Here is a 13,152-nt window from a genome sequence, read left to right as displayed (position 1 = left end):
TTGGGCTAGCAAAGTGGGAGAACCATCCTCAATGCGAAGGATCAAAAATTGTGATGGCACATCTTGATACCATCCTCAGGGAGGTTTCCCAAAACGTTGTCAATACGTGCTACGTAAGTAAACTACTACTACTATTCATTTAATATATTTACTCAGACTCATGTCCTCATCACAAAGATTGATGATTAGCCATTTTCAAGTCAAAACATTTCAAACGGAGGGATTCGAATCCATTACCTCCATTCTAAGGACCTCTGGTTTGATCGGCGTGTATACTCTGCCAGGGAAGCCTCGACCCTCATTCTAATTCCATTTAATTCATGAAATACATAAATCTGGGGTTTTGGGTCTTTTTTTAAGTCCTTAAAGAACTTAAATTCTAGCAAGCAATAACCAACAAGTGCTTAATTACAGCATATGGTAAACTTAAATTCTATACAGGTTTATGTATTTTATACCAAAGGCTTATAAGCCCATTAAGGCCTCACGCCAGAGCCGGATTATACCTTTCGTAGGCCCTAGGCACAGCCGTTTTTGGGCCCTCCCCTCCTTCCCCCCCTCCTCCCCTCTTTTCAAAATATATGCTAAAATTTTCTTGCATATTTTTTTTAACATTTTTATTTTATTAATATGGATTTTAATATAAAAATTTGTTTATCGAACTTTATCTGCAATTCGACAGCATAATACAAGATTTCGTTGAATCCAAAAATCGCAAAAAAAAGTAATATCTTAGATTATAAGATTCTGCAAAATAATTTATTACCGAAAAATATTATATTTTTATTTTTATCTTCATAATTTTGTGCAAAATACACCTGTTGTTTTTAAAGCTAAATTATTTTTGTCAACAAATTTTTTTCTCTCAAGTTTTGCGTAGGCCCCTGAATTTCGTATGCCCTAGGCACGTGCCTAGTGTGCCTATAGGTTAATCCGGCCCTGCCTCACGCTATTCATTTAAAAGGAAAACATACTTAAACTTGAAGAAACTTAGTATGGTATCTTTCATTTATTTTATCAAAACTTAACAACAGATTGGGCAGAAATTCAGAGTTCATTCAGAGAAATTCAGAGTACATTCAGAGTTTATGTAACTGAGAAGGATTTCAAGTTAATGACCAGCATTTATTGAAGGTATTTCACCCCAACAGAAGGATATAACTATAGTAGCTTGCTTAAAGTGCACAAAGTACATTGAAAATATAGGAAAAATTCTCAGTGTAGTGCAGAATAGGCAGCCGGCAAACGTCTAATTATAAAACTAGCAATACAAACGTTTATCTGATAGCTACATGCAAATTGAACCTTGGATTAAATTTATGAATCCTTTTTCTGTTAATTTAAAATTCATTCAGGAATGTTTACAGATTTTTGTACTCAATAAAGTGAAAAGGCTTATCGTATGCGTAACAATAAATAAATAAGAAATATTCATAAACTCTTGGCAGGTTGAAAAGGAACAAATAGTCCAAATAAGAGGAGGATAGCACAAAGAAATGCATCTAGGTTCTCTGCGGGATTCGAACTCACTACCACCACGCTTCAAAACGATTGGCTAAAGAGAATTATTTCTCCCTGAGAGAAGCTCCTCTCTAAGTAGCAATTTCTTACTATTTATTTTTTCACACGCATATGAAGGCTCATAGAACGACTTATAAACTTAACTTTTGTCGAACTGAAGAACAGTTAGTACGATTTTAGAGGTCCCGCAGTGGACTGATCGTTAGGACACGGTTCCCAGCAGATCACCGAAGTCAAGAATCACTGGTTGCAGTCAGTGTGCGGGTGGGTGACCACTTGGATCAGTCTGCGTAGGGACCGAGGGTGTGTGGTATTGGTCCTCGTTAAACTATGCTACCATTACTCGACTTCGCGTGCAGGTCAATGGGCTACCGAAGCGGGAGTGCCATCCCCTCTGCAGAGGATCAAAATTGTGATGGCATCTCTTCAGATCATCCTCAGGGATGTTTCCCAATTTTCTATGTTATTTCTATGTCCCATTATTTATGTTTCTCCAGAACGAATTAGTATCCCTTTTTAATTACTTTTGTCTTTCAATCCATAATTGATTCTATTTTTATTTCAATTACCGCTTTTGAGTCGCATTGGCTCAGGGAATACAGCTTTTGCCTCCCAATGAGGTGACGCAGGTATGACTGGTTGATACGAATTTTGCTCCCGGCTCGCACCTACCACAGTGACGTAAATAATCCTCAATAGTAGACGGATTGTGGACAAGAATCACTCAGCCGTTGGGCTAACCGTGAGATGTTTTTGTGCCCCCATGTTTTGTGTGATTTTCTCCCCCATGTATCGCAAATCCCCACAGATTAAAGCATAATCAATGGGATAATTCCCTTTTTCAAACAGCTCTCCTGAATTTTCTCCTGAAAATTTCGAACGAATTTCAGGAACGGGGGTTAAAATAACTCCTTGAATCAGTTATCAAAATTTCAGGATGATAGAATAAGGGATTCTGGAGTTATAAGAGAGGTGCATAACTCTGCATTGATAAAGACGGAACTATTTTTTCAATTCGCTTTTTATAGCCTATTTCTGGTAAGTACAAGGCTTGTCAAAATTGAAAACTTATTAATATGAAGCTCTCTGTTTTTTCTGCTCTTGAACTAAATAATTAAGGAAACATGAAATTTTTTTTAATTAAATGATTTTTTACTCTTTTATTAATTTTCGAAATTTATTTCCAAACTCCGCACCTTTTTGTAGTATTTCTTTTAGGAAATGGCAGTGGACAAACTTACGCTGTTGTCATGGTTACGCTGAATGCCTCTTAAATTTGGATTTGAGAGCGGGTTTGTTGTGAATTGAAAACTCCATAAAAGTTTGTTTTATTAGTTTTTTTAACTTTTGATTTTTCGTAAAAATAAAATAGTTTTGTTTTAATTGATATTATCACTAATTTTTTCAATTCCGTTTCAGCTTACTCGTGAAACTTAGTATATATCATTTTCATGCTAGATTTAACGAACTAATAAGTTATGTATCAATACTTAAAAACTATGTACTAAGTTTGTCAGATGGATATGGAGTCTTAGGATTATAGAAGAATATGTACGCCTAGTTTCAAAATAATGGAAAATAATTCCAAGTTTCAAGAAAAACGGGTTACAAAGAAAAAACTTACATCTTTTGTTAAAAAGAAACGGAAAATTTTGCCTGATGTTGATATTTCTGAAACATTTGTGGAGGATATTGATGTCCCTGAAGAATATATGGAGGTAATTGATTTAAACACGATAATTTAGAACTCTAATTTGTATTATTACTAATATTTATGGAATCAAAATAACATTTTAAAGCTTCAAGTTTTACCATTCCTGATATTATTATCTTCCCAGATTTTTAAAATCCAATTACTCTAATAATTAAAAATAGAGGCAGTGTAATATGCATTCATTTTTTAATGTAAAGTAGTTCAAAATAATTGTCAAAAGTGAATAGGTAGATCTATTTATTTCTTAGGTTTTTTTAATGTTTTTATTTTTCTATCAAAAATTGCTTTTGTTTAACACTTTTTTTTTAAGGAATATTTCGTCCATTTTTATGACAATGTATGTTTTTTGTTGTAATTATACTTTTTTTAAATTTTTTTTATTATTTACTAAATTTTAAAATTTTTCAAAAATTCAGTTTTTGTTATTTAGTTTTTCAGTTTTAGGAATGCTATTCTAACAGCAAATCTACTGAAAATTCTTCTGACAAATAAATCAATAACAGCATGTATATAACAAAGGGCACTTTAAATATGTCATATCTGAAAGTTCTCTCTGTGGTTGTGGTGTAGTGTTTGAGAGATTGTATATATTCTGGGGCTGACCACATCATCTTAACATGGTTAAAATTACATGGTATTCCTACCATAGTCATTAGAAGATTGAGCTCTGAAGAACTGAGCTAGGTGCTTGGCTATGATTGGGTGATATGTATTTGAAATTCTATCCATGTAAGGTTTAATTTTTTTTCTTTCCAATTTTGCCTAGGAGAGTTTATGTTTTAAAGGTTTTTAATGTAATCCAAATTACTAAATGTACATATAAATTTAATTTGTCTTGTAATTTTAAAATTTGAAAAATATTTCTATGCCACTTTTTTTTATTTAAGAACAATTTTATTTGCACTTCTAGATTTGCAAGGAGCTTAACCAGTATCCACCTCTTTTTGCCAGTCATACCCGAACAAGGTTTGTTTCCTACAAGGCGAAAGATTTGCATCATAAACCGAGTAATTTAATCGGTGCAAATTTCAGGAATGGTTCTCTGTTACCTGATGTTCGTCAATTATCCAAGTTACATCTACCTTCAAAGTTGTCAGTGAAACCTAAGAATATCCTTTTATTTTATATTATTTATTACTGTTATTGCTATAATTATTTTTTGTATTAAATTGTTTTAAAATATCTTTTCTCACTATATTTCGTACTGAAAGAGTTATTCTAAATGGGTTACTACTAGAGTTTTTTGGAAAACATATATTGAGTCAGGAATACTTTTATTTTAATATTTCAGTTTTATTTATTTTTTAATTTTATGCATGTTGGACTGATATTGATGGTCATAATTTTAATTCATAGCCAACTCTCTTTATTTTAATCATGATTAAATGAGCTTGTTTTTTCTCATTAAGAAAATCAACACTTAATGCATTTTGCATAATAAAGTATCTATAACTATTCAATCTGTTTTGAAATTAATATTTTTTAAACTATGTAACTTTTAATTAATATGTTAATTTAAAAATAGATCTCTGGGTCACATCTTGGGTCTAGACAATCTTGTTATACTGTTTTGGTGGTACAGATAAAGACGCCCGGTGGCTGAGTGGTAGTGGTTATCGCTCCCGTGCCACACTTCCTAGGTTCGATCCTCAGGTATGGCAAGGTTATATTCAGTTTTTGATAATTCAATACTGATTTTCATTCTAAATTTTGAGATTCATTTCATATTTTTTTCCACTTATATATTTCTTAATGATCATTAGGCATTTTTTTCTATTGTTTTTCAGTGTTTAAATAATATTAATCTTTATTTTATAGTTTAACTACTATTTCCTGCATTGTTCTGCTTTAATTTTCTTAATTTTATTTTAAGATTAAAACCACTGATAGGATTTTCTGAGGAAAACCTAAATATAGAGAAAAGCTGGAATTCATTATCTCGTGATAAAGATAGGTATATAGAATTTATTTTTCTTTAATTGTCACTAGGAATTTTCCTCTGTTTTTTTATTGATGAAATTTAGTTGAAAGTTTGTTGTTCTAGCCTGAATGCAGACAATTCTTTTCTATTAGGAGTTTTGTAAGAACAAAATAAATGTTACTAAAAAGTGTAAATATTATACTGTTTTTAACTGATGACTAAGCTTTCTTATTGATTGCCATATATTGAAAAGAAAGTGATTTTTTTATTATTTTGTTTTACAAAAAAAAAAAAAAAAAAAAAAAAAAAAAAAAAAAAAAAAAAAAAAAAAAAAANTTTTTAAAAAAAAAAAAAAAAAAAAAAAAAAAAAATCATATTTGTTTGATAAGTAATATTTCTTCTAGTGTGAAGCCTTTAAATACACTTAAACAAAAAAGACAGGACTTGAAGAAACATCTTGCAAAATTGCCATCAAAAGAAGATTGTGAAGTAATTTTTTTCTTATTAAAACTATTATTGAACTTTTATATTTGGTTAGCAACTGATATTCTTAATTAGAAAATTTTTTTGAGTCCAAATTTCAGATATCAGAAATTTTAATTTTATTACCTCTTATTTTTTTATTACTTATTTAGTTATTTTTATATTTTAGTAATAAGTCGATGCCTGAAATCATTGAATCTTTTTAGAAATGTTTTACTCACCAGTTTTTCCATGTTACATAATTTAATTACTAATGATTTGGGAAACATCTTACGTTGTATGTAGGTTTATTAAAAAAACTAACTTTATGCAAGATTCATATATTTATTGTTTCATGATTAAACTTGAAAATGTTGTTTAGTCATAATAAGATTTACAATTTTCTGAAAACAAGTCAAAGCATTATTAGAATTTTCTAAATAATATCTGTGTTATTGCACTTCCTGTACAAAGAGAATCCTATTTCTTTAATTGACTTTGTTAATTCTTTAATATTTAAGTCTTATTTTATTAAATGAATTTTAAAATAGTAAGTTAATGCAATATTATAAATTTTTAAACTGCATTGGTTTAATAATTTCCTAAAAATAAATATCTAATTTTGTTTTAAAAATTTAGCAGATTTTAATTTTCTTTCAATGTTGATAACATTTGCAATACAAATGCTTATAACTTTAAATTTATTTATTAATTATCTTTTTTAGATTTATTAAGAATTTATTTAAACTCAAAAAGGAAATTTAAAAAGTAATAACTAGGGCTTGCATCAAAATATTTGTTATTATTTCTTTTAAAAATGTTTTTATAAACATTTTCCTTAAGAAAATTTGAACGATATGTATTTTTATCTTTTAATTTCCTAATCTTCATATTTTTCTCAAATTGTTTATATTTGTTATTGTAATTATGTAATTGTTTTATTTGTTAGAATTATTGGTATTATGTTCAAAATGGCATCAGAGATGAAGATCTTCCCGAACTACAGTTATCCTTTAAAGCACTTTGCAAGAAAGCTAACATCAAGCAGGATTTATTATCTATTTTTGAACAGAAATCTAACGAGCTTATTGAAGAAATCCGACAAAGTTATTATGTTGCTGTGAAAAGAAGCATTGGTAAGCTAATAAAGAAATATTCATATAGGCAAATGTTGTATGATCAAATATTAATTCATAACTATAAATATTTGATACACTTTTAAACAATGATGTTCAAAAAGATATTAGTAATATCCATTGCCTTTTTTTTTAAATTTAAGANTCCGGAATAGCGATGGTCCCGATCGTTCCGGATAATCGGTTCCCTACTGTATTATCATTTATAATTATTGTGCTTTTCCTATTTACTTCTTATAAAAGTGTTTAAAATATCTTTTTGCTTTATTTTGCTTTTAAAATATCCTTTTGCTTTGAATTATCATTACCAATATATAGATTTTTTTTAAAAAAAATAGTTCTTTTGTTTTAATTCATTTGTTTCATAGTTTAAGGACTTGTATCAACATGGATCATTTAGGGCTTTCTTTCTGCTAATTTATTTTATATTAGTTTCATTGTTTATTCGTGTTATTTTTTATGAAGCTAAAAATAATATTATTCTTTCATATATATGAGTAAAATGTAACTAATAAATCATTTGTTGAATATATGGTTACATAATCACTTGCTATTTAAATATGTCAATATTCTAAAAACTTTTTTTTAGTTATATTGATAATATTTCAAAAAAATATTAATTTTTTCTTTTAAGGATAATGCAATTCTTTCATTTTTATTACTTTACTTTCATAACATTAGATTTTTGGTTTTATGAAAGCTATTGTCTTCCTTTTCAGTTGACTATATTTTGATGGACAAATCAGAAAGAAAAAGGTTAGGTATCAAAAGTGTATATCCAAAGTGGTCTCATGTGTAAGTTGCTTTATGCAGAGATATTCTTTTTTTTGGGGGGGGGGGGNGGGGGGGGGGGGAGACTTATGGTTTTGTCTAAAAAATTGTATGTAATGAATTAACTTCTATCTGTATAAAGTTGTACTTAAAGCAATCATTTATACATTATTTTAACTGAGCTGAAATAATTGAATAAGTGTTAATGCTACATTGCTTAGTTCTAAAATGCTTTCCATCTATAAATATGTAATTAGAACTGAGAAAATTCTGAGAAACCTTTAATTAAACTTATAGTTTTTGTGATTTAACTTTTAATTGCAAAACTTTTCTTCTTGACTAAGGTAGACCTTCTGGTCTTTGTAGACACTCAGCTATAAATATGAAATGTTTAATCTTATTTTTTTTTCTTTTTATGAAATTTAAATATGGTTCTTTAAATTCATATAATTGCTCAAAATAGCACCAAGAAGTATTTTACATTAAAGGCACTATTTTTTTTAATTGAAATGAAGGAAATGTTATATTTCAGTGTAGATCTTCATTTTACTTCTTGTTTTCCCATTAATAATATTTAATTAATTAATGTCTTTCTAGAAATACCCCTGCTTCTCTTCCTTGGGAAAGTTCTGTTCATTCGACAAGAAAATTTTTGAACTCGAGAGCTTTTTTGCTGCGTCCTTGCATTAAGAAAATCTCTTATTTGTGGGCTGACAAGTAACTACATATTTTAGATATAATTTGTGTGCAAAAATTATTGCAGAATGTGGTGTTGAAATAGTATTCAATCTCAATTGCTTCCAAGCATGTAATGAAACTTTCTTCTGGATAATTATAAAGGAATAGTTTTTTTTTTATTAAAAAAATTATGTAAAAATATGTATTATACTACAGGGCATGAAATTTCAGTTCGAAAGTACTAGCCAGAGTAAAGGCTTTGCTTGCCACTATTTCCACAAGAGACATAAACAATTTTCAAAACGTTAACAGGTGAAAACTGAAACATGTTTATTGCTAAAAATTGCTGATATTGATTTGAAAAACAGTTTTGATGGTTTCAATGTTATTCATGTTATTAAAATACGATTAAATATCAGAAAAGTAAGACATCAGAAATGTTCTCATACTCTTAACACTTAATTTATGTATACAGCTACTTTTTAACACCAAATTGCCCTGTATCAATTTTAGGCCTAGAATCAAACTTTGTTAGGGAAGGAATCAATTAATAAAAATAATGTGACTCATAATTATACTAGTTTGATTATAATATTTACTCAGGTGACATATTGCTTAAATGCATACAGTGATATGAAATTTTCTGAAAATTTGCTGAAATTATTGAAATTTCTAAAAATTGTATTTATAAATTTCCGTTAGGATTTGAAACTATTTATTACTTAACTTTTCTCAAAAGTTTGACTTAGTGTCCTTCTTAAACTTCTTGGAATTTTAATATGCACAATATTTTGAACAAGTATTAAAATTGTTATCATAATAGCTTAATTGTCTCCATGTTTTAAAGATGTTAAGAAATAAACAGACATGTTTGTCCTGTATATTCATATCAGGCGCTGAATCTTCTTGTTACAAATATTAAGAAATTTATATTTGTTTCTTTGAAACACAGAGTTTTTTTTAAAACTCTTAAGTAAAAGTGCTTTCAAACTTTCTTATTGTATATTTTTACCGATATTATTATTTTTTGTAGAAGCAATTAAAACATAAAATCAAAATATTTTTCATTTTAAAAGACTTTTATGTCTTTTTTAGTTTTTCTAAAATTATTTTTATAGTTGAGGAAAATTGTGATTAACAGTTATTATAAGCTCTGAATCATTGTCTGTAGCAGATTTTGTGTGTTAATGTATGCTCTTATTTTGTATTTACAAAATAGGTTCTTTCTAACTTAAATGCCCAATTAGCAATTAGTAAATTTACATTTTTCATATCTTTATCTGAAATGCATTTTACTGTTAAAGGGTTAAATCATCTATACAAAAGTCACTTTTCTGAAAAAATATTTGTCTCAGAAACTGTATAATTAGTATGTGTCTTGTCTTATTGCTTTGAATTTCTACCAGTTTTAAAAGTATTGATCTATTTTTTTTTTTAGATATCAGAACTTGGATCTCATACTGATTGAAAATTTTGCAAGTACTCCGATTGCACCATTTGCCAATGATTTCCGTTCGCTTATTCAGGCTCAATGTGAAGCTGCTAAATCAACTTTGATTAATGGGTAAAAAAAAAATAATTATGCTATTTTTGGTTAATAAAATAATTTGGAATTAATTTTTGTTGAGTAATTTTAGTCTACTGATATTATTTAAATAAGCAGGTAAGTGACAAAATACAGTGAAACCTTAAGGGAAGACAACCTCTGTGTAAGGATCTTCTCTATTTAAGACCACTTTTGGTATGCTCAGAATTTTTTCCATAGACTTTGGGTTGACAAAAGCCTTTAGGAGATACCCACAAAACTTCTCCCAGCTACATTGCAAATCTCTGATGATTAATAATTGATATATTTGTTTTTACGCATAATTATATCAGTAGGGGACATTTTTATTAATGCTAAATTTTATTCATAAATCCAATTTTCATTATGCTAATTATGGCAACTTTCATTATGGCATTTCTGTTCCAAGAAAATGACACTGAGAAAAATTAAAATAGCTTGCAAAAAATGATCAACAGTTTACTGTAGAACCAAAAACTTCTTTTGAAGCTTTGGGGGAAAAATAACTATATACCTTCGCGGAATAAAGCATGCTGTATAGTTCTATCTCCTTTCGTTTTTCTTTAATTTTTTTCTTCAAATTATCCACTATTTTGATACGTTCAGCAGTAATTTTTGTTAATGTATTAACAATTGTTTTGATAATGTCCACTTCTAGCTGGATTACTGAAAGTGTACAAATCTTGATCAAGTACCGCAAACAAGATTGGGAGCCTCTTGTTTCTCGTAAATCTGGTGCTTCCACTGAAAAAATTCAAAGATATTTTTCATCTGTGGCTGTTATAATGTCATCAATGCTCAGACAACTCATTACTAAATGCATATGGAATTATATGGAACTCATTCACAAATATGCTGTGAGTATTTTTTTATTAATAACTTCACTAATTTTTCAAATTAATTAGGTTTTTATTTAATTGTGGTTTAAGAATAGATTTTAAGTGCAACAATCATTTTTTAATTCATGCTGATTGTAAACGAATTTTTTAAATAAAAGTTAAAAAATCCAGGCAAAAATTTATGTTCTATTTTATGTAATAATTTTATATTGATATTCTATTAGAAGAGTAAAAATTTTCTTGTAACATTTTTGTTTTTTATTTGTAAATTACTAAAGATAAAGATAGAGCCACGCAATACATATTTTATATGTCATTATTTCTATTTTATGGAATTCAAAATTAAATTCTTATAAGAGAAAACTTCATTTTTATGTAGTACAAACAAGCTACTGTAAAATTCTTTTAAGATGTTTCATAAAAAGCATTCATGTGCAAAATCTAGAAAAAAGTTACTGTGAAACTGTTAAATGAAAGTAAGAAAATGTGCTTATTATGTTTTAAAAAAGATATTATTGATGTGTATAAATTAATTTTTTTATTCTTTTATTATCTAAGTATTTCATTTTATAAAAGTTATTCATAATCATTATTACACAATTCAAAAAATATTTGTTCTATTATGAATTGATTTGAATTGAAAAAAATTCTTTATTTCATTCAAATTTAGACATATTTTAGAATTTGTTTTAAACTTAAAATTGTGAGTCACAGCAGTATTTTCTGCTGAAAAAATTTAGTTTGAACCCTGTATCTCATAGTTCTTTTTATAGCAGATGCTTAAACTAATGATTTAAGCATCTGTCAGTTATGTCCCCTCGATCAGCATCTTATCAGTTTATGTTTGCTTCATATTGTTAGCAGTTTTTATTACATTGTATTTACTTGTATATCTATTTACCAGTCAAGTGTTTAATTTTTTAGTGGTTAGTTTAAGATGATCAAATAATTAAGGCTGGTTAGTAAATTTCATCTTTTAAAATGTTGATTTTTAACTTAAAGTAGATTTTTGTGCCTTTGTTTTTTTCCGCAAAGTTTTTTTCCAAAGTTTCTAATTTTTTTAGTTATGGTATTCAAAACTGTTTTAAACCATAACAAAAAATTAATCAAATATAAAAGCATATATTTTTTTACCACTTGAAAACGTTTTCCACAAAAATTGTAATTGTAAACAACTATAGCTATGTAAAAAATAACTAGATTCAAAATATTATCCACATCATCTACAGAAATTCTATACAATATCCTACCAAGATGCTTGCTCAGCTTTAAGTATTGCTTATTCCTTACTCTGTCTTAATTTGATCTAGGGGAAATAATGTTGTTTGTTGCAATGAGACCTGCGTTAGATGATTGTATTGTTATGGGGGGAAAACAATATTTTATTTAAAGCTATTTAGAACCTAACTGGCAGTTTTTACTATAGCACCATTTAGTCTAGTATTATCATAATACTGTTCTGTTTATCGTGCCTATTATAGTACTGTTCTGTCTTTTAATGTGTAAAATAATCTACCAAAATATAATTGATTTTCTTCTTTTAGATTGGAAATGACCTCACAAGGTGCAAAACTTTTCTCAATTTTCCTATTCTTTCCATCCGTGTTGTCGTGAAAGATTCTTTAATAATGATGGAAATGACTTTTGATGAATGGAAAAAAGAATTCCTTTTTGTAATACATTCTCTTTTGCAGATTTCTCAAAATCTTCCGAGGGTAAGTTTTTCTTACATTTAAAATAAACATAACAGGAATAAAATCTATATATGTTACTATCATTTTATGAAATACTGGCATGTGTAGAATGTCTAGTCATTATATAAAATGCCTGTTCTTTTCGGGTGAAATATGGTTTATGAGAATAATTTTATACCATGCCTAGTCATTGTGAAAGATCTTGTTTTTTATTAGGCATTCTGCAGAATATCTAACTAATATAGGAAATATTAATTGTCCATACTTTTGCATATTTGTCATTATTCATTCTATACATTGCCAAGGCAATTTATAAAATGTTTATCTTCTCACACTTTTCCGGTATATTTTAGGCATCTAATAGAATAAGAGATTTTGTAACATATACAGTACTTCGCTGTTAAACTTTCCCTCCTGTTTAAATTTATCTTAGCAGGATGCAAAAAATCATAATTTGAAAAAAATTTATCAGATTAGAGTTAAAATTTTGTAAAATAAAAAAAGAAATTTGGAGTTTTTATTTATTTGATTATTTTTAAACTGAACTATTGTACAAACATTTAAAATGGTAAAAGTTTTTACCATTATAATTTTAGCATAAAATTTAATCTGTTTATTGAACTTAGCAAAAATTATAATGACTGTCAGGGCCAAAGATTGTATTTCTCAGTATGCATGTAAATATTTAGATCAGACGTTTATTTTTTTACCTTTAAATGCTGGGCCCAGCATGTAAATATTACATCAGAAATGCTATAAAATATCAATTAAGCATTTCCTCAAATTTTTATTAAAAAATAAGAATTTAGCTAACAAAATTAGCTTATTTTTTATTTACCTAGTCAAGTTTAT

At 27.9% G+C, this 13,152-nt stretch overlaps 1 protein-coding gene across 1 annotated transcript in view; it reads left to right on the top strand.

The window, feature by feature from the left end:
- The first annotated feature begins 2,784 nt into the window (after nucleotides 1–2,784).
- The window catches only part of LOC107453307 (dynein axonemal heavy chain 3), a 111,078-nt gene continuing 100,710 nt past the window's right edge, over nucleotides 2,785–13,152 (top strand). The window contains exons 1-9 of the mRNA XM_071181745.1: nucleotides 2,785–3,239; nucleotides 4,146–5,189; nucleotides 5,561–5,645; nucleotides 6,568–6,754; nucleotides 7,474–7,549; nucleotides 8,123–8,242; nucleotides 9,642–9,767; nucleotides 10,426–10,624; nucleotides 12,151–12,321. Of these exons, the coding sequence (XP_071037846.1) occupies nucleotides 7,488–7,549; nucleotides 8,123–8,242; nucleotides 9,642–9,767; nucleotides 10,426–10,624; nucleotides 12,151–12,321 (678 nt within the window). The 5' untranslated portion in view covers nucleotides 2,785–3,239; nucleotides 4,146–5,189; nucleotides 5,561–5,645; nucleotides 6,568–6,754; nucleotides 7,474–7,487. The remainder of the gene's footprint in view (nucleotides 3,240–4,145; nucleotides 5,190–5,560; nucleotides 5,646–6,567; nucleotides 6,755–7,473; nucleotides 7,550–8,122; nucleotides 8,243–9,641; nucleotides 9,768–10,425; nucleotides 10,625–12,150; nucleotides 12,322–13,152) is intronic.

The sequence above is a fragment of the Parasteatoda tepidariorum genome, chromosome 6 (genome assembly GCF_043381705.1).
Source record: "Parasteatoda tepidariorum isolate YZ-2023 chromosome 6, CAS_Ptep_4.0, whole genome shotgun sequence".
Lineage (NCBI taxonomy): Eukaryota > Metazoa > Arthropoda > Arachnida > Araneae > Theridiidae > Parasteatoda > Parasteatoda tepidariorum.
Note: the sequence above shows the minus strand (reverse complement) of the source record. Positions and strands in the feature narration are given on the sequence as shown.